The sequence below is a fragment of the Hypoxylon fragiforme genome (assembly GCF_022984875.1).
Source record: "Hypoxylon fragiforme strain CBS 206.31 chromosome Unknown GGS25scaffold_2, whole genome shotgun sequence".
In the NCBI taxonomy this organism is placed as follows: Eukaryota; Fungi; Ascomycota; class Sordariomycetes; order Xylariales; family Hypoxylaceae; genus Hypoxylon; species Hypoxylon fragiforme.
Genome location: NW_026054757.1, coordinates 3,158,893 through 3,181,658, shown reverse-complemented (window position 1 = coordinate 3,181,658; position 22,766 = coordinate 3,158,893). Strand labels below are relative to the sequence as shown.

The 22,766-nt window shown below is 49.0% G+C and overlaps 10 protein-coding genes across 10 annotated transcripts; 3 read left to right on the top strand and 7 right to left on the bottom strand.

The window, feature by feature from the left end:
• Nucleotides 1-310: 310 nt before the first annotated feature.
• GGS25DRAFT_138984 (ARF/SAR superfamily) lies at nucleotides 311-1,801 on the bottom strand. The gene is made up of 5 exons (XM_049256295.1): nucleotides 1,538-1,801; nucleotides 1,343-1,453; nucleotides 1,271-1,287; nucleotides 1,030-1,175; nucleotides 311-951 (listed from the first exon to the last, which is right to left on the bottom strand). The coding sequence occupies exons 1-5, from the start codon at nucleotides 1,594-1,596 to the stop codon at nucleotides 739-741; spliced, it is 546 nt and encodes a 181-aa protein (XP_049120431.1). The 5' UTR covers nucleotides 1,597-1,801; the 3' UTR covers nucleotides 311-738.
• A 190-nt stretch (nucleotides 1,802-1,991) lies between these two features.
• Nucleotides 1,992-4,137, bottom strand: GGS25DRAFT_518552 (uncharacterized protein; the record flags this gene model as incomplete). The annotated part of the gene is made up of 7 exons (XM_049263559.1): nucleotides 1,992-2,908; nucleotides 2,962-3,145; nucleotides 3,227-3,321; nucleotides 3,381-3,444; nucleotides 3,498-3,782; nucleotides 3,837-4,041; nucleotides 4,091-4,137. The coding sequence occupies 7 exons, from the start codon at nucleotides 4,135-4,137 to the stop codon at nucleotides 1,992-1,994; spliced, it is 1,797 nt and encodes a 598-aa protein (XP_049120430.1).
• Nucleotides 4,138-5,627: 1,490 nt separating this feature from the next.
• On the top strand, nucleotides 5,628-7,150 carry GGS25DRAFT_138795 (uncharacterized protein). Its single transcript, XM_049256292.1, has one exon. The coding sequence runs from the start codon at nucleotides 5,937-5,939 to the stop codon at nucleotides 7,020-7,022; it is 1,086 nt and encodes a 361-aa protein (XP_049120429.1). The 5' UTR covers nucleotides 5,628-5,936; the 3' UTR covers nucleotides 7,023-7,150.
• Nucleotides 7,151-9,716, bottom strand: GGS25DRAFT_138893 (carotenoid oxygenase). The gene is made up of 6 exons (XM_049256294.1): nucleotides 9,596-9,716; nucleotides 9,110-9,540; nucleotides 8,995-9,036; nucleotides 8,913-8,922; nucleotides 8,110-8,766; nucleotides 7,151-8,025 (listed from the first exon to the last, which is right to left on the bottom strand). Exons 2-6 carry the CDS (start codon nucleotides 9,314-9,316, stop codon nucleotides 7,283-7,285), a joined length of 1,659 nt encoding a protein of 552 aa, XP_049120428.1. The 5' UTR covers nucleotides 9,317-9,540; nucleotides 9,596-9,716; the 3' UTR covers nucleotides 7,151-7,282.
• Nucleotides 9,717-9,726: 10 nt separating this feature from the next.
• Nucleotides 9,727-11,331, bottom strand: GGS25DRAFT_138887 (SnoaL-like domain-containing protein). The gene is made up of 4 exons (XM_049256293.1): nucleotides 11,316-11,331; nucleotides 10,836-11,232; nucleotides 10,614-10,776; nucleotides 9,727-10,548 (listed from the first exon to the last, which is right to left on the bottom strand). Exons 3-4 carry the CDS (start codon nucleotides 10,749-10,751, stop codon nucleotides 9,835-9,837), a joined length of 852 nt encoding a protein of 283 aa, XP_049120427.1. The 5' UTR covers nucleotides 10,752-10,776; nucleotides 10,836-11,232; nucleotides 11,316-11,331; the 3' UTR covers nucleotides 9,727-9,834.
• Nucleotides 11,332-11,976: 645 nt separating this feature from the next.
• Nucleotides 11,977-13,785, top strand: GGS25DRAFT_529381 (uncharacterized protein; the record flags this gene model as incomplete). The annotated part of the gene is made up of 4 exons (XM_049265281.1): nucleotides 11,977-12,084; nucleotides 12,150-12,272; nucleotides 12,340-12,809; nucleotides 12,943-13,785. 4 exons carry the CDS (start codon nucleotides 11,977-11,979, stop codon nucleotides 13,631-13,633), a joined length of 1,392 nt encoding a protein of 463 aa, XP_049120426.1. The 3' UTR covers nucleotides 13,634-13,785.
• On the bottom strand, nucleotides 13,710-15,087 carry GGS25DRAFT_477437 (DUF1264-domain-containing protein). Its single transcript, XM_049259852.1, has 2 exons — nucleotides 14,542-15,087; nucleotides 13,710-14,420 (listed from the first exon to the last, which is right to left on the bottom strand). Exons 1-2 carry the CDS (start codon nucleotides 14,732-14,734, stop codon nucleotides 13,939-13,941), a joined length of 675 nt encoding a protein of 224 aa, XP_049120425.1. The 5' UTR covers nucleotides 14,735-15,087; the 3' UTR covers nucleotides 13,710-13,938.
• A 12-nt stretch (nucleotides 15,088-15,099) lies between these two features.
• On the top strand, nucleotides 15,100-17,828 carry GGS25DRAFT_477433 (uncharacterized protein). The gene is made up of 2 exons (XM_049259851.1): nucleotides 15,100-16,170; nucleotides 16,236-17,828. Exons 1-2 carry the CDS (start codon nucleotides 15,429-15,431, stop codon nucleotides 17,342-17,344), a joined length of 1,851 nt encoding a protein of 616 aa, XP_049120424.1. The 5' UTR covers nucleotides 15,100-15,428; the 3' UTR covers nucleotides 17,345-17,828.
• A 6-nt stretch (nucleotides 17,829-17,834) lies between these two features.
• GGS25DRAFT_477385 (Sec63 Brl domain-containing protein) lies at nucleotides 17,835-20,779 on the bottom strand. The gene is made up of 3 exons (XM_049259850.1): nucleotides 20,063-20,779; nucleotides 18,401-20,000; nucleotides 17,835-18,337 (listed from the first exon to the last, which is right to left on the bottom strand). The coding sequence occupies exons 1-3, from the start codon at nucleotides 20,402-20,404 to the stop codon at nucleotides 18,168-18,170; spliced, it is 2,112 nt and encodes a 703-aa protein (XP_049120423.1). The 5' UTR covers nucleotides 20,405-20,779; the 3' UTR covers nucleotides 17,835-18,167.
• A 237-nt stretch (nucleotides 20,780-21,016) lies between these two features.
• Nucleotides 21,017-22,710, bottom strand: GGS25DRAFT_477374 (ICMT-domain-containing protein). The gene is made up of 2 exons (XM_049259849.1): nucleotides 22,452-22,710; nucleotides 21,017-22,030 (listed from the first exon to the last, which is right to left on the bottom strand). The coding sequence occupies exons 1-2, from the start codon at nucleotides 22,469-22,471 to the stop codon at nucleotides 21,280-21,282; spliced, it is 771 nt and encodes a 256-aa protein (XP_049120422.1). The 5' UTR covers nucleotides 22,472-22,710; the 3' UTR covers nucleotides 21,017-21,279.
• Between the last annotated feature and the right edge of the window lie 56 nt (nucleotides 22,711-22,766).

The window sequence follows — 22,766 nt, the reverse complement described above, 5'->3', positions numbered from 1 at the left end:
TCAAGTGATGTCCACCCTAAAGGCCACTCCAGCCAATGACGAACCTGTTACGGCCAATCCTGGCAAGAGCCTGGTGCCCGGCGTCCACTTGTATGGTGCCTGACACTTGCCGCAGCCTGATGAAACTTGACCCAGAAAGCTTAAAGCTAGACTATTCCTGGTTTGGTGCTGACGCTTGGACCAATATTCAACCCTACCTAATCTTTTTATCTCCATAACCAGGTAGTGGTAGGTACTACTAGTAGTGTACCAACACCGTAGACTTCAATGTTTGAAGTATTTCCGGTCTCCTATCTCTCGATATGATGCATAAGAATAAAACTCTACTACCAATTCAATTGATATTTTGAAATCTACATTGAAGCCTTGTTCACGGGTATAACGAGTTTCATTTGTCTCCTACACGAGCGGGGAATTTACCCGTCTCTAGCCTCCTCCTTATCCCGCTGTCTAATCCAAGAAATATACTTGGGCGGTACTAGGTAACGGGTAACGTGATTCGGAGGTCGGCAACCTCCAGTGATAAAGTTTAATCATCGATGTCTTAAAATCTTCAATAATCCATCACATTCGGACTCCGTATAATACATACATTTTATACGTGCCTCCCTACCTATACATGTGTATAATAATGTAGGTAGTACCTACTAGGCAGTATTAGTACTACTATGTTCTACGTACGCAGTGCATAGTAGTGCCTTGGGTTTTTGTTCTTTGCACCAAGAGAACCCTCGCCTATCAATATAAGAACAATCTGGCCTTGGCATCCTCAACTACCCACGCCAGTCCCTCTTTGAGATTCTGCCCCGTCATGGCACTACACCGCAGGATATGCCACTGGTGAGTCCGGATCGCCTCAAGTTGCAGTCCCTGAAGAATTTCGGCCTCGTCCATACATCCTTGCACGTCGGTCTTATTCGCGAATACTAGCAAACTTGCTCCCGACAAACGCTTTGGTACAGAATTTAGTTAGCCTTCATCCCTACGAAATTAACAAGACGGTAGAAAGAAATAGGTACGCAAGCAAACCTCTTCTTGCAATAGGCCATGGAGCTCTTCCCGGCAGTCGTCGATTCTCAGCCTATCCGTTGCGTCCACGACCCATATAAGGGCATCGGTCTTCTCAAAGTAATTGCGCCAATATGATCGAAGCGTTTTCTGGCCGCCAACATCCCCTATTTTTATTCATATCCCCTCAATTCATTAGCCTCCACTCTTCACAACTTGCTGGGCAGCCTGACGTATTATTGGACGAGTTGGAGCGGCTTACAAATATTCAATTTATACCTATGGCAAGTTAATTTTTGGAGTTATGGTACGTAGGACGGGAATTCCCTCTCACCCTTCATAATCGATAGTTTTGATGATAAATCCCAACGTTGGACTGACTGTATTGACGTCCTCGTTCATTACCCTCTTGACAATGGTGGTTTTGCCTGCATTGTCGAGGCCCCTATTCACTGACCGTTAGCACACTGTTCCATTTGCAAAAGCCACAGACCAACCCGCTCTTTACTGTTAATTGGGCAAATCTTACAACATCAAGATCCTCATCTCCTTATCCTTCACCCGTGCTTTTCGGAGGATCGACAACATCTTGAAATTGACTTTCCTTCGAGAAATTAGTCGTTGTATTTTTCTTTTCCTGGAAATACGACGCTGATATAAAATAGATGATGCGTTGTGCTTGAGTTGTAATTCGACTCGTCAGACCTCTCCATTAAAGAAATTCGTTTTCTGGTAGCTGGTTGCCTGGCTTGGGTCAATTCACGTGATGTCCCCAACTCGACACCACTACATTCAATCCAAGAGATTTCCTTCACATCGCATGTTCAAATCAGTCTTTAAAATCGCCCGTTTTTCTATTGAGCCGTTATTTATCTATTGAATTTTTTTTTTTAAAAAAAAGCTACCGGCCTACTAATGCTAACGCCAAGTAATGCAATTTAATTGATATCCAAGCCATTCCGGTCTTTGCGGATTCTTTTGCCTCATGGGCTTGATTTATGCGATTTCCTGGACTTTTTCGACTTCTTCAATGTTTCCCTCACGATCGCCTTATAGTTCTCAACCCTCTGTGCATCGGCATAATCACACACGTGTACTTTGCCGGTAGACAGTTGAAGCAAATGTCGTTCCCATGGACCCATGTTCTCCTCTACCAGCGTTCGAACAAAAGGGGCACCTACTTCAGGACCTATGTATTCCCAAACCCAACGCGGCTGATGCATTGAGTTCTCTGCTTGCGTCAATGAACCTGTATCAGTTTCATCTCTTTCCCTTGTGTTATGAACTACCGTATCCGGAGTAGGAGTAACCTCGTTGGTCCCTCCCGCGGCCTCGTTGGTAGCAAATATCGGAGCCTCGCTAGCCTTGCCGGTTTTTGGACCCCAGCTGGCATTAAACGGCACAGGGTCTGCGATTTTCTGAACTACGCGACGCGGACGCCACATCCGTAGCAATGCAGGGCATTCCCAAAGATTGGAATCATTGAGGCCCAGTCCTTCGCAGGCCAAGCGGACACGTACCGAGCTATGAATGCGCTCGTTTGTATCCTCGAGATAGGTGCGTAAACGGCCGCCATGCTTTGGGTTAGTCTTTTTATACATACCGGGCAAACGCGTTACCTTTCCAGCGAGGTCGTATATTGGGCTATTGACTGATTGAATATTGTGTAGAGACCAAGGGCGAACTGGCTTGTTCGGGTTGTAGATAGGTGTTGCTGCCCATGGCAGGGGTTCCTTCTTTCCCATGCCACAACAGCAGTGACAGCAGCATTTGGCGCATTTCTCGCGTTTGCTTCTGCCTGGCTTCAGACTGTGATAGTATTGCACATTACGGTCGTATAGTCTCTCGAGGGCGTCGGGCACGAATTCGCAGCCCACAGAGGAGAGCTGATCCATCATCCCTAGGTGCTCAGCCATGTTAATATTTGGTCACTTCACAGAGAGGAATACTGACAGGCAAGAGTGATATTAGCAACGCCCTGGTCGGCCCAACCACCGCCGATATTTGCATGGCTTCCAGGGAACCAAACTTGACGAAGATCTGAAGTATCCCGATAATCTGGCTGTCGCTCCCACAGGGTTGGGCTGAATGGACCCCTGTGTTCATCTAAGGCGAGAGCGTGAAAGCCATGCTCGATCTTGTTCGACAACCTAGTGTTGTAGAACCGATACGTAGCTAACTGTCAGTTTATAGCCAAGCTGTGAATGGAGGGCTATACGTATTCTGTGTTGCGCATTTTGATCCCGAGACGAGCTAGTATCTCCCTTGGTTTCCCCTGGGGGATTCCTAGGGAGCCCACAGTATCCCATACGCCTATTGAGAAAGTTAACTTCCTATGCGTTAATACAGCGTAGAGACACTCAGGAACATACCAATGGCTTTGACCTTAATCAAATCACCTTGGCCTTTCCTTTGATGCACTCGGGTATACCCTTGCTATTCCTTATTAGCAGGCACGAAACACGAATAAAATAACGGCTGGACGGTACCTCCACAAGCCTCTTTCGGTACTCGTCCATAGCATGTGATCCTTTCGGTTTGTCGGGAAATGGTATTTGAGGAAATTGGTCCTTATAGTCGGGATTCATCCAGTTCTGCATGTCCTTAAAGACCGGGTAAAAGAATTCCATGCCCTCGCGAGTGAGCAAGCCGAGGTCTGATATCATGCCGCCAATAGATCTTGCCGTAAAGGCTCCACGACTGAACCCGAGGAGGATGATATCATCCCCATCAACATAGTTGGCACATATATAAGCATAGGCTTCCCGGATGTTCTAGACTCGTGTCAGTCTCAGCCCACTGGTGGAGAGGAGCGATTATTTCCAGACCTCTGCTATGCCTATTCCAAATGCGCCGCCGAGGACTCTGTCGATGATGCCTGATCTACTACCCACGCCTGACTGATAGTATACAATTTGGAAAGTGCCGTCGGAGCAGCCCCTTTTGAAGGCCCTGGAGATACGCGTTACGTTCGACGGAATTTGGAGAGTTGGAATTGGATTGGAAGCGGTTGGCTTTATGTAGCCATTATCCCTAAAGGGGGTTAGATGGTGAGTTTGATTATAGGCTACACAGTACGTACGAGTTTTGCCATGTGCCATCGCAGCACATGACGATGCGCTTCTTCATGCTGGAATGAGTTTCCACAACAGCAAACTGGTTTAGGTACTGTACACGAGGCGGTAGTCCAAGAAATCAAATAGACATAAAGGACAATAAAGGATACCAATACTGAATATGTTTATAGTCTTCAACCAGGTAGCCAGTATCCCACAGCCAGAGAGGCCATGGTGAGAATATATTGCCACGCAAAGCCTTGGGAACACAAGGGGGCCGAAACAACGAATGGATGAGGATGACGGCCAAGCCCCCCAACTCAATTTCGTTATAGTCCCGTGTGATGGTGAAGGAAGGTCACGTCCAACGGATGAAGTCATCGCCTTGCACAGAACTCAATTCAATTCATAGCAGGTAGGCACGAAATTTGCTCTTACCTAATAGCACCTAAATATAGTTCCAAGGCAAGAGGCGAGTTAGGGGTCTAAGATCAATGATACTACACACCTACCCTCCTTCCTGCCCTAGGTAGGTACTAGGTAGTAGGTGTTATGTATTGAGTAAGGTGCGTATCACCTAAATAACGAGCGTGGCCTCCCTAGACCCTAGAGTAATCAATATTTCCTATTTACCTACCCCATACAATCTGACATGTACGGGGAAGCCGCCATTAGAAAACATGTTGCACTAATCTTGTTAGACTGTCCAGTCTGTAGCAGCCCCTGAACTTTATTCTAGGTAACCAACTTCAACGGCGCAGCGAGTAGGATTTGTCACGCGGGATAAAGGGGTTAATACTTCTTCTGACTATTGATGCCCATAATATTATTGATTGACATGTATCACTTAGCACTTAGCACTCAGCACAAAGGTACAGAGTAACTTTACAATTTATTTACGACGATCCTTCACATGAGACCTTCGCGTATGCATACCTAATTAAGATAATATGTTTGAAGAAAGACGAAGACTTGAGATCCAGCGTTGTCATATCTATAACTCTATGCTGAAGCATTATTCTCTTAGAAGCATCTGCCATGTGGTAAATGAATGATCAGCTTCCTAATAAGTAAATATGCATTTAACCAAGGCGGTCACTATTTAAAAGATGTATTTCAATTCTTCAATAAATATCCGCTCTTCTACTCCTTCACGATACTAGAAAACAAAGATCGACGTTAGTCTTTGATGGTAGGGCTGATCTAATACTTCTTACACCTTGTCAATTAAAGCATCATCCAAAACTCCAATAGTTGTTTACCTGACTCAGAAATACTAGGTACCCAGTCACATTGCCCATTATTGGCCGTTCACCTACATATGTAGCCTTGATGAGAGATGAACACGAAACGGCTCGGAGATCATCGGGTAAACAGTAACCGGCATAAGCAATGCTCAGCAAAGGTAGTATGGAAACCAACTGCCTTTACCTACCTAAATAGATATGCACGTTCATGCATAGCCGCCATGGCATGCATGATGGTGTTATTGTCCTAACCAATCATTCTGAGCCTCAATGCTGCACATAGAGCAAACCGATAGCGCGATCCTTCAGCGAGGCACGCTGTAGCACGTGTAGTGAGCTCGGCTGAGGCCCCCGGATTGAGCATCTCCAACAGCTGTTTTATAGCCCCAAATTGTGTTGACGCGAGGGCTTATCAGCCATCGTTTTCTTTACCCCTCATCCAGCCGTCCGTTCACATGGGTTGTTGGCTGAACAAGAAACAGAGTGAACTTGAGGGATATATATGACTAGCTAAGTCCTGCTCCTTCGCTTGCGGTTGTCTGCACCATGGCTTTATTCTTCCGATGAAAGCTCTCATCGGTATACAAACAGTAGTACTACCTAGGTATGTAGTACGTATGCAGCAATGGCAACATGTGAACCAAGAGACTCCGGCGTTTCACTCACGCCATTTTTCGACCGCTGCAAGCTCCCGCCAATTGTCCAAAATGATTGCGATGCATACGTCAAGTTAAAGTACTCCGAGCCAACACGAACCGCCTCGTTCCAGGGTTATTGCTCATACACAGTCTTTGTTGGCGAGCAAACGGTTGTCCAATTCAGGCCGCTGGCTCATAAGCTCGATGTGGAAATCTCTAACACCGCCTGCGAGATCTTTGGGTCGTTAGCTCCCGAAACCGAGTGCCTCGGGGAGTTGGAAGGCACTGGTCTTTACATTTATTCTATGAGAAGGATACCGGGCGTGTCACTGGCAGACTTTCGTGCAAAAGTCGACTTTCTGCAAGTGAGATCCCAGCGGGAGCTAATAGTCCGAGATTTTGCGCATCTGCAAGCCACTGCTTGGGACCATGCGATAAGTCATGAAAATATCTCGAGGAGAAGAACGGTGGGCTCCTCGATTCGTTGGCGGTTAGAGCTTATGGCCAATAACCTACCCCTTCGCTTTCGCCGCATCGCAAAATCTATCCTTCTCGATCTTCCAGAGATAGAAGCCTTGCCCTGGACATTAAGCCATGGCGATTTTCTTCCTTCGAATATCATTGTAAACCCAACGTCTGGAAAGCTTTCGGGACTGATCGACTGGACGGAGGGAGAGTTCCTACCCTTTGGAATTGGCATGTATGGGCTGCAAGAGCTCCTGGGAGAGGACAGGGGCGGCCACTTCGTCTTCTACCCCGACGCAAGACAGCTTCGTAGATTATTCTGGAGCGAGCTTCTTGCAAGCCTTCCGGACCTGGCTCGAAAGCCTAAAACTGTTGCGCTTGTAAAGAAGGCACAAATCTTAGGTATATTGCTGTGGCATGGCATCGCCTTCGACAACGGCAAACTGGACCGTGCTGTTGAAGAGGGGAAGGATGACGGAGAGATCGAGAGACTAGATGCCTTCCTATTATCCCCTCTGATGACAGGAACTCGCAAATTAAGGGCTGTTCGTCCACGTATAGAAGCACCTTTTTCGTTTCTACGTGGGCTTGTATTTGGTAAAGCCTGACAGTGTATAACAGCGTACGCTTATCAGGGCTTGTATCTGTAAATTGGCATCCACGGATATTTTAATCACTAGTACTCTAATTCAGGGCAAAGACGAATGTAGGATATGATCTTTGGGGGGTTCACGAGTCTATTTGTTCGATCTTTAGCATTATGCTATCAGATATTGTATATGAAAACAGCCTCAAGTATATTGACCGAATCATATAGTGTGTCTACTCATTCAAACCTCAACCCCTATTCGACTTGTGGACTAATATGCTATTTCTTGCTCGCCTCAAAAGCCTTCTGCCAAGGCAACGGCTCTTTAGCAGGCTGAACCGGCCCCAGCTCACCAGCTCTGCGTTCCTGCCAGGCCGCGATATCCCTATGATCCACAAAGTTACCGTGAAAGCCCAGTCTCAGTTTCAGCGGCAAGTGCAGGGTCGCAAGGGGACCTTTAGCCAAGTCCAGCGCGTCCCAGATAACCACATCATTGCGCAGCTCGTCGAGGTTGTTCTTCAGCGCCGCCAGGTACCCCTCGCCCTCCTTCCCGCCGTCCTTGGGGATGAAAACCGGCTCCTGGAACGTCGCCGTCGGGCCCGCGAACCAGACGTCCTCCTTCCCCGTCTTGTTCTCGTCCGCCGGGTTCCAGGTGTAGTGCGCCATGCAGTTGAACAGGCCGCCGGCGGGGGGCCCGCACTTGGCGAAGTCGTAGGGGCGCGTGGGGTCGACGCGCAGCTGCCAGAAGTGCTCGTACTTCTTCGTCACGTAGCGGTCGTCGATGCGCGAGAACTCCCCGCTCGTCGACCACTCCAGCAGCGGCTTGTACCGCGTCCCCGTCTGGTCGGACGGGTTGAACACCCACCGGCAGGTGGGGCTGCTGAGGCGGCTGCGCGCGGCGAAGTCGGGCCGTTCGCCGTCCGGCGGGAACCAGAAGAATACGTTGCCGTCGGCGACGGTCAGGTCGAAGATGATGTGTCCGGCGTCGTTCTCGTAGCACCCAGCTATGTGGCCGTGGAAGCCTGTGTTGTTGCATGCATCGTCAGAAACCAATGCTCGCTGCTGGATATCTCGTTATCTCAGTGGAAGCTAGGTCAAGTACGTACCGTTATCAGCCCGGAACCACTTGACATCCTCGGGCTTCCCGCCGCGCCTCGGCACCACACCGTAGACCTGATCCTCATTCGGGTCCCAGGCGAACTTATTCCCGCCAGCCTTGAGGCGCTCGAGCGACGACTTGAGCGGGGTGAGGGGCAGCACGATGTAGTTCTTCGAAACGCCACAGTCGTGGATCATTCCGGGGTACGGTGCCTTGAACCAGAGCTCCTCCGTCTTCTTGCCCTCTGCGTCAAAAGTCCAGGTGACGATGTCGACGCCGCAGTCGGAGCCGTCGGACCCGGCCTCGTACGCAAAACACAGCATCTCGCCGGTGTCCGGGTCGAACTTCGGGTGCGCCGTGAACGTCGGCGTGGTCACCTGGCCCTCGAAGTCGTAGCGCCCGATCGTCTCCAGCGACACGGGGTCCATGGCGTAGGGGGGCCCGTCCTCTTTGCTGGCGAGAAGCATGCCCCGCCAGAAGGTGATGTTGGTGTTGGACACGGTGCGGATGACGCCGCGCACGCTCTCGTTGTCCGTGAACGGGTTCCGGTACCGCCCGAACAGCGCCTGTTTTGCTTCGTCTTCCTTCTTGAACTTGTCTGTGCGCACGTACCGCTGCTTGAAGTCGGCGTGACCGTCTTGGATGCGGATTGCGGTTACGCTGCCTATTTCGTTTCCGTTAGTTTTCTTTTTTCTTTTCAAAAAAAAAAAAAAAGGGGGGGGGGGGGGGTTCGATCCCCCCATTTCCCCCCTAAGCGTAGGCAGGACAGAATCTAGGGGTTAAACGAGTTTGTTTTCTCCTTAAGCGTACCATCTCCATTCTATTGTCGAAGTCAGCGTATGCGTCGTCATAGCAGCAGCTCAGAGGAAACTCCCAAACAGAGAAAACCTACAAAATGAATGTCATCTTCGAAAATAGGCGGGAACCGATGATCCTGCACTCATATCAGTACGTCTCTACCTTCCTCTCGCCTATAATCAAATACATATGCATAGATTTCTCCTTACAGGCTGCACGCGATAGAACGTCCCGTTAATATCCTTGGGAATCACGCCCGTGACCTCGAGATCCGTTATATCTCCCTCGAACCGCGACGGCTTGTTCATGGACGCGAAGTCGGCGGTATTCGGGAACTTGACCCGCGAGCCCGTCCGCTTGCCATTGGTATAGGGGTAGAGCGAGACCTCGGGTGCGATAGCTTCAAGGTGAGCCATGACTGCCTACATGCCACTAAAGTAATGTTGATATGTAGGGTAGGTAAGGTGGGTATGCAGGTTGGGTTGTTGGTTACTAATCATGGGAATACGATTGGGTTGTGGAACCGCGTTTTTCAGGGAGGTTGTTATAACGTTCTCCTACATCGTTGTATATGCCACGCCCTGGCCTTACATATCTCCGACCGGGTGCGGACGCAACCGATGCGAGGTCCCGATCATGCGTTACAGAACAGTTACTCCATGTTGTTGCTTCGCTACCTAGGCCTGGATACCTACCTAAGCCGTGGGGAGAGACTTTGACACGATCCTCTATAGGTCGGCAGTTATGAATTGACATATGACCGTCCAATATGATGATGGTTTTTACGCATGCAGTCTAGTTCACATTGATCGTTGTATAGAAATAGCTTGCTCGGCGTTGGGGAAGTGGAGTCAGTTCTATCTGCAAGGACTACGCTACCCCAGATTTTATCAACCCCCTATCCTCCTTTAGGCTATACGTATGCAACCCAACTTTACGACTTCTCAACCAGACTCGGCAGAACCCTGACTGCACCCTCGCTTGTCCACGTCTTCCCCGCTCCAGGTCGAGTTTGCCCTTCCGGCAGTGCCAAAGTGAGTGGTCCAGGGGCGGTGCTCGCATCCTTACCATAATGCGGCGCGCGTAGGTCGTCGTCCTTCGTTGGTATCCCCGTAACTGGGTGTGGGTAATGGAAGGGCACCACGCGCGTGTCTGGCCAGAGCATTCTCTGCTCAATGATCTCGTCAGGCCCTAAGGGGTCCTCAGGGAATGTCGTTTTAGGCCAGGGGACATAATTCTCCTTGGTCAAAGACCATCCCTTCTCGTGCTCGGCGTGCCAAAATGGGAAGTAGCGATATCTGAAGAGCTTCCAGACACCGTTCTCCTTGATATACTCGTTCTCATAAAGACCGCCTTCCCACCATTGAACGTGTCCGCGCGGATGAGTGTCCTTGACAGATTCGTGCGTCCCGGCCTGCATCAACGCGCGCATGCGACACCAGGCATGTGTACCGCTAGGGTCAACATCAACGATGTCTTGCATCATGATGTGGTCGAGTAAAAAACCATGGACGGGTCCATTGCGCCCGTTAACGAAGGTGTTCTGGAAACGGCCTTGATAGAGCCGCTTCACGCCTGCTTTGCCCCGATATCGTGACCCGAGAAACTCGACATAAGTATCTGGGTGGTCTGCAAACATGTCCACAACCTAGATTCAGGTTAGTTGGCCAATCAGTGGCAATACGTAGGATCATGGGTTGTTTAATCGCCTACCTCGTTATAGAGACATTTGTCAAGATAATATCCATATTTGAAGTGGACTTTTCGTACTTCGGCCTCATCTGAGACGCGTGAGACTTCCTTACGAAGTAGAGCGACCTGCTCTTTCAAATCTTCAATGTCAGTTGACATGGTGGGCGTAAATATATTTCAAAGGCTCTGAGGCTATTAGTTGGGCATATGCTTTTTCGTAGGGATCTTCGTGTGATGTTTAACTTGGCCTCATAGTTAGCTAAGTAAGTAGGCATATTTATACCCAGACCTTGTCGTTCATGTCCTCTAAAAGCCCTGTTCTGTAAGCCTTCGTCGTAACGGCTAAGTCACAAGATTGAACAAGCGATAGCTAGTCTTTAGAGCTCGGGTCGGCAGATCTTCCCCAGCTATTCAGTACCGAGAAAAACCATGGCTCAGATGCGGGGGCGCCGTTTCAACCCCGCGAAGGATTGAGATGTTGACGAGCATTCATGTTCCCCTTGGAGTTTGGAGAAGGCATCGATGCCGATGCTTTACCTAGGTGGATATCTTGATCACTACCTAGGCACCTAACCTAGTGCCTATTCTTCATTGGGGGAATGTTGACGAATTAGGAGTCTTGCTAGACTCATGCATATCTCTTTTGCCCCTTCAAGGAATATACATACCCAATGGTTGGTTAGTCAGTGTTGGAGAAGTCAAGGTTGGAAGAGGAGTACATACCTAGAGTACCTAGAGTAGGTAGTAATTAGGTATAGAAAATGATCTCAGATGGATATCGGTAAGTAAGATTTGCCTAGATACTCACCTATATAACTAAATATCATTGTTAAATGCATATTGTATTGTTAAGGGGTAGGAGACGGAAGCAACTTCCTTCACTTCCAACTCGCACTTTCGACACTTCGTCTCACAGTTACAGATTTAGAAGTGGCACCCAGTAATTATACCTGAGAGCCTTCTTGTTCTGCTCAAGTAGGAAAGAGCTTCACAATAAAAACCTTGTACCTCTATGCTTACCTCTATACTTAATATGTAGGTACCTACCTAACCTAGTAGTACCTACTATCAAACACATAATCTCAACACATAATCTCAACACATCTCTCTCTGTCTGATGTCTGTTCTCCAACTTTGAGTGTCTTTCTGGAATGTCAAGGTCTAGGCATTGAGTACAGGTCCTCATTGATTAAGATCCAATGTAGCATCGTTTAACAAGTTTATTAACAAGTTTATTATTCGGCGTAATATATTGCCTACATCATTCATTTTATTGACTCTCGCTTGTTCATCTCCCAGTCTCAAAGACTCTGACTCTTCCACCCTTCGAGGCTACTCACTATAACTGCTATTAAATCCACCTGAAAATTGGAACAACTTCACGATGATACCAATACATTTCGCTTGGGGACTCATAGCTACCGCTCTGCTAGCATGTCCTCGCATAGCCGATGCCGCCATAGACGAATGTAGAGGAGTCAATGCTACAGAGGTGAGATTCTAGTTGGCTGCATATACCTAGTAGTAAACTGACAAAGAGCTGACCAGAGACCACAGTCACTTGCCGTCATGGTTAATTCCGACTCCCTTCTCGGCCACCTAAAAGTGATACAAGACAAAGCTCTCAAGTGCGGTGGACACAGAATGGCTGGCTCTTTGGGCCATAACCAAACAATTGATGTACACAATATTGAGCCCATCCTACATATTGGAGTCGTAACGTGCTACAACTAACTCGTTGATACAGTACATTCAAGGCCATCTTCGTTCCCTGGGATACTACGTCGAGGTTCAACACTTTCAAGGTTTGATGCAAGTTGAGAACGAGGTTTTTCTAAAAGTACAGAACAGGGTCATTAAAGCTGAAGCAATGGGATGGTCCCCGAGCTGCAACTTGGCCAATCGTCCTCTGGTATCTGTGAATGGAACAGGGTGCAAATCTGGTGACTACCCAGAAGAAGCTGTTGGGTCGATTGTATTGGTTGGTGGAGGCGATTGCTCTCTCTCTACCAAGTCGATCGCCGCTGGAAAGGCGGGTGCTAATGCTCTCATCCTATACGATACCACTGAACTCACCCCAAGCCTGGGAATAGTAGACAACAATCATATCCCGTCAGCAAGAATATCAGAAAGAGACTCGCAACTCCTACGAAATCCCAAGGAACCAAAGTGGGCAAGTAGTTTTCAGATAACAACGCGATATGAAACGGTCTCCAGGTAAGCAACACCAAACTATAGAATACCTAGTACGTGGCCAATTAACCTGGAACAGTTACAACGTGTTTGCAACCTAGGAATATGGTGACCAGGACAATACGCTGTTGGTTGGTACCCACACCGATTCGGTCAGCTCGAGCTCGGGCATCAACGACAATGGTAGTGGTATAGCTAGCCTCTTGGAGGTAGCCACCCATCTGGCAAGGTACAAGACAAACTCAAGAGTCACGTTCGCATTTTGGACAGCCGCTGAACCGTGCCTGCTTGGTTCCAAATATTGGCTCACCAATGCCCATCCAGAGGAGACTCGAAAAATACGTCTTTACCTCGATGTCAATATGCTTGGGTCACCCAACGGCGCGCTGAAGGTATACGACACGAATGGTACCAATATCAAAGCCCCGCGTGGGTCTGAACACGCCATGGGAATCCTATCAGATGGGTTTAAAATTCAGGGAATCAACCACGGAAAAGCGGAGGTCAGCAATCGCAGTGATTATGCCCCTTTTTTCGACTCGCATATTCCATTCGCCGGCCTCTTCACCGGCGCCAATGGTTTCAAGACTGAGGAGGAGGAGAGAATATTTGGGGGTCAAGCTGATGCTCCATATGACTCTAATTACCACCAGCCAGAAGATGATATTCGGAATGTCAACATGACAGCCCTGACAATGAACACCAAGGCGTTGGCTTACGCCGTCGGGTTCTACGGTGGTAGAAACTTCGAAGGCTTCCTGGGATTGGCAACTAGACAGCATGAAACAGCTATGAAGCGCTTGGTTTCTATGGGCCTCGCATGGACTGCTTACTGGTTGTTCTCATAAGCCATTGAGCAGGTTGTATTGGATTGAGGAATGGTTCCACTGGCACACTTATTGTCAGAGTGCTGGAGAGATGACATGATGAGAACGAACATTGTTAATTAGAATACTTAGACTAATTGCATAATTAATCCTACGCTTGGCAGCTCTTCACAGAACTGTATAATCAACCCCTTTTTAAGTAAGCTATTTAGGTGATGAGTAGGGAGGAGACTAACATATATGAGGGCACCGACTCACATCTAGACGTGGAGATCTTGTGATTATTTAACGCGCCCCTGGCATTGAGTTAGTTCTCATTTGACATCCTACATAAAATTACGTCTCTTCCAAGCAAAATCAGCATCAGGATGGACCTCAGGCCTCTCAATCCCCTTCCTCAACTCCTTCTTCCGCCTCCAATCCGTGCCAAACCTCGCATCGCGATCGCCCACGACTTTTTCAAAGTCGAACTGTCCATCAGCCGTGAAACTAGTCATCAACTTGGGCTCGCCCAAGGGCAACGCGTCGCCGCGGTCCGTCTGCCACAGGTGGTACACCTTGCCGTACAAGCCAATGACATGCTTCATCTCCTGCGTCTCGGCCGCCTCCCAGGCTTGGACGGCGCCAGGAAAGGCGGAAGGGCCGGGCATGATGAGCATGCCGGATGTTACCTCGTACGCGTGCGAGTGCCAGAGCTGCCGCTCGGAGGCGGGGAGGGTGGAGTAGAGGCGTGGGGTTATCATGTACTCGACCCCGATGAGGCGCGCGTTGGGGCCGGGGCTGTCGTAGAGGATGCATTGGCGGACGTCTGGGGTTGTGAGATGGTGGTTTGGATATGGGTAGGGATGGAGGGAGGGGTGGGAGGGGTGGGAGGTGTGGATAAGAAGGGGAGCGTGGAAAAGGGGGAGAGGTGGGAAAGGGGTTGGTACCTTCAGTTAGGTGCGCACAGTAGTGGTTCGCTTCGACGAAGCGGCCCGGCTCGTCGGCGTATGTGTGGAAGGCGTTCAGATGTGCGCATAGCTGCTTCGTGGGCTGGAAGTCTTGGATCATGGATGCGCCTGTCTCGAGGATCTTGTCCTCGAGTGGGAGGGGACCTCCTGGTACATGTGGGTTTGTCGCCATGAGAGTGTGAAAGAGGATAGATTTCTCTCTTACATAGGTAGTTGTGCGTACGTAGGTAGTTATAATTAATTACCTGAGCTTCATACATACTTATTTAGGTATGTGGTTTGCATTGTTACGTAGCTATCCGGTTACATTCAGCCTTAAGAGAAGCCGTCGGCAACACAAGTCGACAGTGTTGATGTCATGAATACGTGGATTCCCTGCTAGATCAGGTACGCCCATTGGCCTGTTGTATTGTACAACACTGGAATAGACTTATTCAACTTTATCAATCGACGGAAAGAGCTGTTAAAGTGAATTATCACGTGGTAACCATCGATGTGACCATGATAATACGGTATTAATACCCCCCACGGTGACCCACTAGACTTGGCCATAGCGTTAACTAGCTGTATCCACTAACAACCCGAGGCGGGCCGTCGGTTGTTACATGTTACACACTGCCACACTGCCACACTGACACACTGATCATGACATTTGATACATCACTGGGCAATCATCCAACTTAATACACCATTGCATTGCATATCTTCCAACCACACCACCATACTAATTAATTCCTAACACTTGCCAACCTTGAGTTCAATCACGAATCACAGTCGGACTACGAATAATACAGCTGCAGGTACTGTACAACTCAAAGATTGAACAATTCCGACGACAGTAACTCGATAAGGGACCAACCACAACCATGGCGGCATCGCGCCGCGGCAAGCCGGAGCTGCAGGTCAGGCTTCCTACCTCGCCGACCTTGTTACCTGACCTGCCTCCCATCTACGCTCTATTCCTGATCGATTTCGATGTCAAAGCCGGATACACTGTCTCCTGGAAGGCATCTAAGCCTGGCGTCGAGCTCGAAGGTGTCGTCGAATACAAATCCCTCCCATCGGGGCTCCATACCGTACCCGAAGACCTAATATATTTCGTGCATGATGGATATGCCGGGCTAAGTGCATTTATAAACACACCCGTCGAGGATAGCGAAGCCCGTAACGCCCGTATGTTGGCCGTGGGTGTGCTTGTTCCCTTGAGTTATGGTCGATTGGGGAGAGCATGGAGACACGCCGAGAGTCTGAAGTCAATGGCATCGGCATTCGCCGCGAATGCCAAGGAGACAGGTTTATTGGAAGAGTATTGGAAGAAGCATCAGTTCCGGGAGGAAGGTATAGAAGAGCTAGACGTCGACTCGCCATCCACCAACCTTCAAACCCCTTCGAAGCGATCCCAAGGCCACGCTAGGAACCGTTCGGCCTCTGACGGAGCTTCGTTGCTACCGCCTGGCCATAGATTATCTCCATTCCACCCTGCCTGGAGTCTTACCAAACTATTAGATACATTTGGACCGCTCATCTTCCCTATACACCGTGCTGCATTACTGCGCAAGCGTATATTAATATCAAGTCATGCTCCTGTGCAAGAAGCTTGTAATTTTGGTGAGCTTCACTCTTCTCGTATTTTGTATACTCGAAGCACTATGTTTACTAATGATAAAGCTTAGTCTACGACATTTCTATCCTATCTAATATCCCACAACCAACATTCGACCTCCTCTCCCCTAACTCACCGTCCCATCGCTTACGACCCTTATTCTCTATCGGGGTCCACGATATCCCTTTCCTCGTCGAGGATTCGAAGCCCCCACCAAACAGTGGCGATCAAACAGGAGAGGCACGCAATGAAATAGGGACTGGATGGATAGCATGCACGACCGACAGTATTCTCGCTAAGAAAGACACACTGTGGGACTTGCTCATAACTATGCCACCAGCCTACTCTTCTCAAGCAAAACGCCACGCTTGGCCTAAGATTCAGAGCTCGACCGGCGTACCTATCAAAGCTACTCAGCGTGATCTACGCCGCTATCGGTCCCTCAAGACCGGTCTAGCCCGCCTCCAGGCTAGTCCAGGCAATTCTCCTGTCACGCCCACAACAATAACCCCCAAGGATACAAACGACCCATTCCTTGACGAGGCCGAAGAAAGGGAGGTGGTCGAGCCCCTGAGCTGGACCGCCCTCGCCTACAACGGTTTCATGTGGTGGGCCTCGGCTGGCGAGCAGGCACGCTCCGAGCAGGCCGAAGAATCTGCCCGCGACGCTGAGCTTCTTGCGGACCTGTCCTCGTCCTCCGTGCGCATGGAAGTTCCCCGCTCAGCCGACTTGACGACTTCCATGGCCTCGCTCACACCACGCCACGCTTCTACATCTGCAGCTGGCACAGCTCCCCTAGGTCCAGACGAGGCGCGTGTGGAACTTGCCATAATAGCGTATTTCCACCGCCTCACCACGCAGACCCTGACCACCCTCGCCGAAGTTGTCGAGAGCAGCGGTGATGTCGATGACGATGACGATGACGATGACGATGACAACGAGGAAGCTACCGAGCCGGAAGACCCGGACACGGCACTACTTGCTACCGAGGCCGGGGCGGAGCTAAGTGGTGGTGGACGGGGCATCCGGATCAGCAGCGAAGAGGTCTCAAGGATGGGTCTCGATGTCTGGAGTGAGACGGACGCCGAGTTCGTCAAGGCGCTCGCGAAGACGTACTTTGAGCGCAGCGCGTATGTTGAGGGGAAAGGGGTGGAGGTCTGTGGGGTTAGGGTGTGTTAGTGTTAGGGCGAGAAAGTCGGACAGGGCCATGCTTGCCTTGCGGTTGAGGTATAGGCTGTAGGTTGTCGATACGGAGGGGGAAATAGGAGGTGAGACACGTGTACATTACATTTTCCTTGTCGAGACAGAGAGCAAGGAACTGAACTCCCAAGGTACCTAAAAAAAAACAACTAGGTACCTAGGTAAAAGGGGAAGGAGGGGGATGGGGGTATTCTAATCACGAGTTGGTCGATCGATCGATCGATCGATGGGATGAAGGACGAGAGGACGAAGAAGAAGTAGTCAGTTAGGTATACTTGAATTAGGGGGGGGTTAACCACATAGTACTATCAGGTATACATGTATTTGACTTACCTAACCTAGCCTACATACCTAGATACCTATGTACTATGAAGAGCAACAAGAGACCATGGATCTGGGGCCGGTTTTGTACCAATACTACAAGAAAAGAAAAGAATAAAAAAATATGAACATTCATCGTGAGAAGAGTATTTATTTACCGTCTACTGGTGTAACATACGGAGTATCTAGAGGCATGCATGTGTACCTACTATGTATGTATCATACAACGTCAGGGGGGGTGGCTAAGTAGGTATCTTTACATGCATTATAACGTAGGTAGGTAGGTATTCTTCTGAGCACTACCTGTATATCTACCATGGGAGTCTTACGGCAGGGAGAAAAGGTAGTTTGAGCGCAGAGTCGGCCAACGACGAGCATCCACAATGTACGTAGTATGTAGTTCAAATTAAAATGTTTCATAGTACAATCAGAGCTTTCTTTTTTGGTGGGGGGGTATTCTATTACATTTCCGTTGATTCTACTACGACTCGGGTTCCGTGTCGGTATTCGTCGCGCTAGTGTCGCTTTCATCCTCTTCAGTGCCACTTTCGTCATCATCCTCCGAGTCTTCGTCTTTCCGCCTCCTGGGTTTGGTTGTGCCCGGAACACTGCCACTACCCTTGAGTGCGCTCATCTGGCCAGCCAAGGAATCTACAGATCATGTTAGAAAAATAGAACACAAATGTTCGTGGGGCTATATAGGGGGAAACGTACCTTCATCCGGCTCACTAATCTCGTCTTCCGCCGTCATCGCTGCAGCTTTGCTAGCATCCTCCACATTAAGAGTGACTTGCATCCTGGAGTCAAACCCAATGAAGCTATCACACACAGCATGCATAACAAATGTGTAAATTCCTGCTTGAGGTGGAGCAGCAAATTGCGCTTTCAGGGTCTGCATGTGATATGTCGGCTTTCCGTTATCAGTAAATATGGGCTTATCAAACGTAGTGAAAGTAAATGGCGGTACTGCCATTTTACCCTGCTTGCTATCCGAGAGAAACACGTGCCATCGCGGCGTCTGGTCGCGGGCGTAGTAGGGCGCATACGTAGTCGGGGGCGATACCGGCTTGCCCTCTTCTCGTGAGGTTATTTTCCCATTTGCATCCTTTACTGCCTTTTTGCGGCCCATCAGAGCATCGAGATCGTCTTCGGCCGGGTCAATATCCTCCAAATCAAGTTCGTCAATTTCTGGGACATCGGTTCTTCCAGGAGGAATGAATCGGCCTTTTACAACGAGGGTAACCAAAGATGATGGGATAATGAAGCGTTCACCAGCAACCTTGAAGAAGGCCTTTGCGACTCTGAAGTACGGGAGCTGTTGTGCGACATCGACGGCTGTCGTGTATTGCTCTTCGCTCAAGAGCCCTTCTCCAACAGCCACACTTCTACGTTGTGAATCGGGCAGGTCCATGAACTCTTGGACAGTGAGATGTGTCTTCGAGTCGCCCTCGATAGCCTTTACTACGGCGGGCGTGAAGTGAGGAAGCTGGAAGAGGGGAGAGGCCTGGGGTGGTACAGCTTGGATGAGTCGTTGACTAGTATGGAACGAAGATAGAATGGGGCCAGTGTTTCCGTATGCCAACGCGATAGCCCGGAAAGAGCTGCAAAGGCTCTGTGCGATGGGCGCAACCATATATTTAGCACTGTCCAAAGCCTGGTCGTCGAGTTCCACACGGCCGAGGTACGCCCAGAGCAGAGAAAGGACCTTTCTTCTTACGCCGCCCTCTATATCTTCGAGCTTCTCCTTATCCTTAACCGATAGTCCACCGGCAAAGGGGGTAATCTTGCCTTCTGCTAATATCCTCGATTCGATCTTCGAGAGACCAGACTCGGCCTTGTCTCCTCTCAGGACTTCTTCAAATTCCTTGCCAGCGCTTAAAGCAGTTACGAGATCTCCCTCGTCCATATTATCGGTGTATTCGCGGAACAGGTTGTTGGCGCTCTCGACAAGAACTCCTTCTTTGGTCATGCGTTGAGTGCCGTACCACCATGATCCGACGTAGTAAGGCAACAGAACTCCTAGAAGCAACGCATAGACGAGCACGACGTATTTCCCGTTTCCTTCGGATATAATGAACTGAGGAAGAGCAATTCCAATGCTCATACTTTGCCTGCCATCGGGGTGTCCATATTGGATATAATTGTTACGGATGTCTTCATCGGTAAGGGCTTGGTAAGCCTTGGTAAGATCAACCCATTTATTATTCAGTATCTCGATTGTCTCATTTTTGGCTGGATCAGGTTTGGCCTTGTCGGGGTGGAACTTGAGACCGAGCTTCCTGTAGTGGGACTTGATCTGTTTCTCTGTAGCTGACTGCAATGAACTGCATTAGCTAAAGGGGCTGATAGGAGGGGTGTGATTCATGAAAATCCTACCTCGGAGATTCCTAAGATGTCATAAGGATTCCATAACTTGGCCGTCGTTCGTTGGGTAGTGATGATCAGATACATCATGCCGGCCATCATAGCCCAGCCTAGCACGACGGCAATTGCGCGCTTGATCTTACGCTGCTTCCGCTTCTGGGCAGCGCGCAATGCTTGTATTAGGTCAGCATGCTCAGGCTGGTACGAGGTCTTCGTTCGTGGTGCGAGAGCAGCAGCATCCTTGGTGGGCGCGAGGAGGTTATAAGTAAGAGGAAGGGTGACGATAGAGGTCAGAGTAAAGACGAAGAAGGGATAGAATTGACCCTGCTCGTCATAAGAATACTCTGAACTCATGGTGCAAGAGTTGCCCTATGACAGGGTCTTTGGACCAGGTGGTTGTAGAATATCCCAAGATAATCCGACGAAGGGTTTGTATCGTATCAGTATATGTTGGGTTGTTATTATGGAAAATAGAATGAAGAAAAGAAAAGGAAAGGGAAAAGGAAAAGGGGAAAAGCCAAGTACAGTACAGTGCAAGACAAGAATAAGACAGCACTGAGAGTTACAGTAGGACTGAGATGTACTGGTGAGTGAGTTGAGTACCTAAGGTCAAATGTGTTGAACTTGGATGATGTTTTGTTCAATGTTCAATTTTAAATTTAGAAAAGTAGCGGCGGCCACTTAAGCAAGCTGTCCCCAGGGTCGTTCTGTCTTGAATCGTGGCCTTCTAAGTTTCCTTGTGGCTAGTTAAAGTTGTACCTGCGTACTAAAGTTAGGCACCGGTGTACAAAATATAGCCTATGTGGGTCTTAGAAGTGTATCGATACTGCATGCATATGTCATCTGTGGCGTATCAATTGATTATAAAGTGCCCGCCATCAATGAGGATTGTACTTGGTACTCATCCCTGACTGGAATATGTAAACCCTTGGATAATGGATACATCCTATGATTCCTATCAAACAGCCAGTGATACATCATGATGCCTATTATTATAGACTATCCATAGTGATATCAATACAGTTTTTACCAATTCCCAATTATGTCCATACTATTAATTCATCCACCCTTAGACCATAACAACGATTTCCGGCTTTTGGATGTCCTGTGCAAGGGGTACTGTGACTCTGTTCATATTATATCGTAACCACCAGCCTTAACGCCATTACCCACATGATAAACTACATCTAGACCACTATGTACATAGTAGTAGTGGGCATATAACCGACTCAGTTTCCAACAAACGGCATCAGTGTCCCAACTTTCCTTTTGTAAATTAGATATTCATCACCGAAGAACCGAGTCAGCAACGCCTCTTCGTGTATTACTCTCTTCGAGAAGAACTGCCATAGCACAACCGTGTAGGCGAAAAAGCAGAATGGGTTCCCCAGCACCATCTGCGTGCCTATGCCCCAGTAGAAGAACCCAAAATACGCCGGGTGGCGCATGAACGAATAAAGCCCCGTAGTAACTAGAGCGTGGGTGTCTTTCTTGCGGTGCTGGACAGTATGGTTGAACGATTGGCCGGCCTGGATCATCGCAGCACTACGAACGAACTGCCCAACAAGCACCAAGATACAGCCCACCAGCAAGATGATATGACCGCTATAGAACAAGGCCCAAGACCGATTCGGAAATAGTAGATTTGTCAAGAAACATTCAAGCATCGCCGCCGTATGTGCAATCGCGTAAGCCGGCCAATTCGCCGTCAACAGAAAAGAGCCAATGCTCACAACGGGGGTGTTGTATTTGGCGGTTGTCCAGAACTCGAGGAAGTGGAACGTCGACAAGGCGCCGATGAAGAAAGGCAGGCGCCACAACGGAGAAGATGTGTAAACAAGGGTCAGAACCATCGTGATTACAGACGAAGCAAGTGCTAAACCAAGGCAGAACGATCGGACTGCGATGCCTTCGAGAGATTTAGTCTGGCCGGGGTAATAATCCCTGTCGGGCGACATCTGAGCGCTTTGCGCGACGGGGCTAAGGAGAGGAAGCAAATGGTCAGCACTTCTTCCATTTGCGCGCGTGTTGATAGAAGCCAGATTGGCCAAGGTGCGACGGCGACTGTTGAAACCGGTGGCCCATGATATATCATCTTCGTCATGTTCTTGGAGAGGAGTAAACCCGATGAAGCTGGGCGTGGTAGGTGTCGGTGTCGGTGTCGGTGCAGCGGTGGCCGTGAGAGTTGGCGTAGGCGTCGACGGTGAGGTAGGATCCGACATTTTAGCGCGCCGAGTTTGAAATGGCTTGTCTAACCAGTTCGGAATAATATGAAGCGTCACAGTCCAAGGTAAATCTCACGTAAACAAGTAGAGCTTCCGTGTTGGTTCGTTGGTTGGTTTGTCGTTCGAAATCCCGATTTGATGAATACAGAAACAGAAGAAGAGAGAAGCAAACTTACCTATCCGGCGGCGACTCCATTGTATTACCCAGTGGTCCTTGTTTCCCTTTTATCGTTTACCAAAGCTTTCCCACTGTATACCAAGGACAAAGACAGTATTATCGGATGTTTCCATCCATAGTGTAGAAGTAGGTTGAGTCGAAGGTGATGACAGCTTCGCTTCGTCCCTTTTGTTCTGTTACGAGTCTAGTCCAGACCCGCTTAAGTCTAGACCCTTGGACTTTCCTAGGTTAACCGTTAACTAAATACCTTGTCCGCCTTATACGCCTGCATAAAACTAAAATGGACCTTGTAAGTTGTCACAGCGAGTTTCAG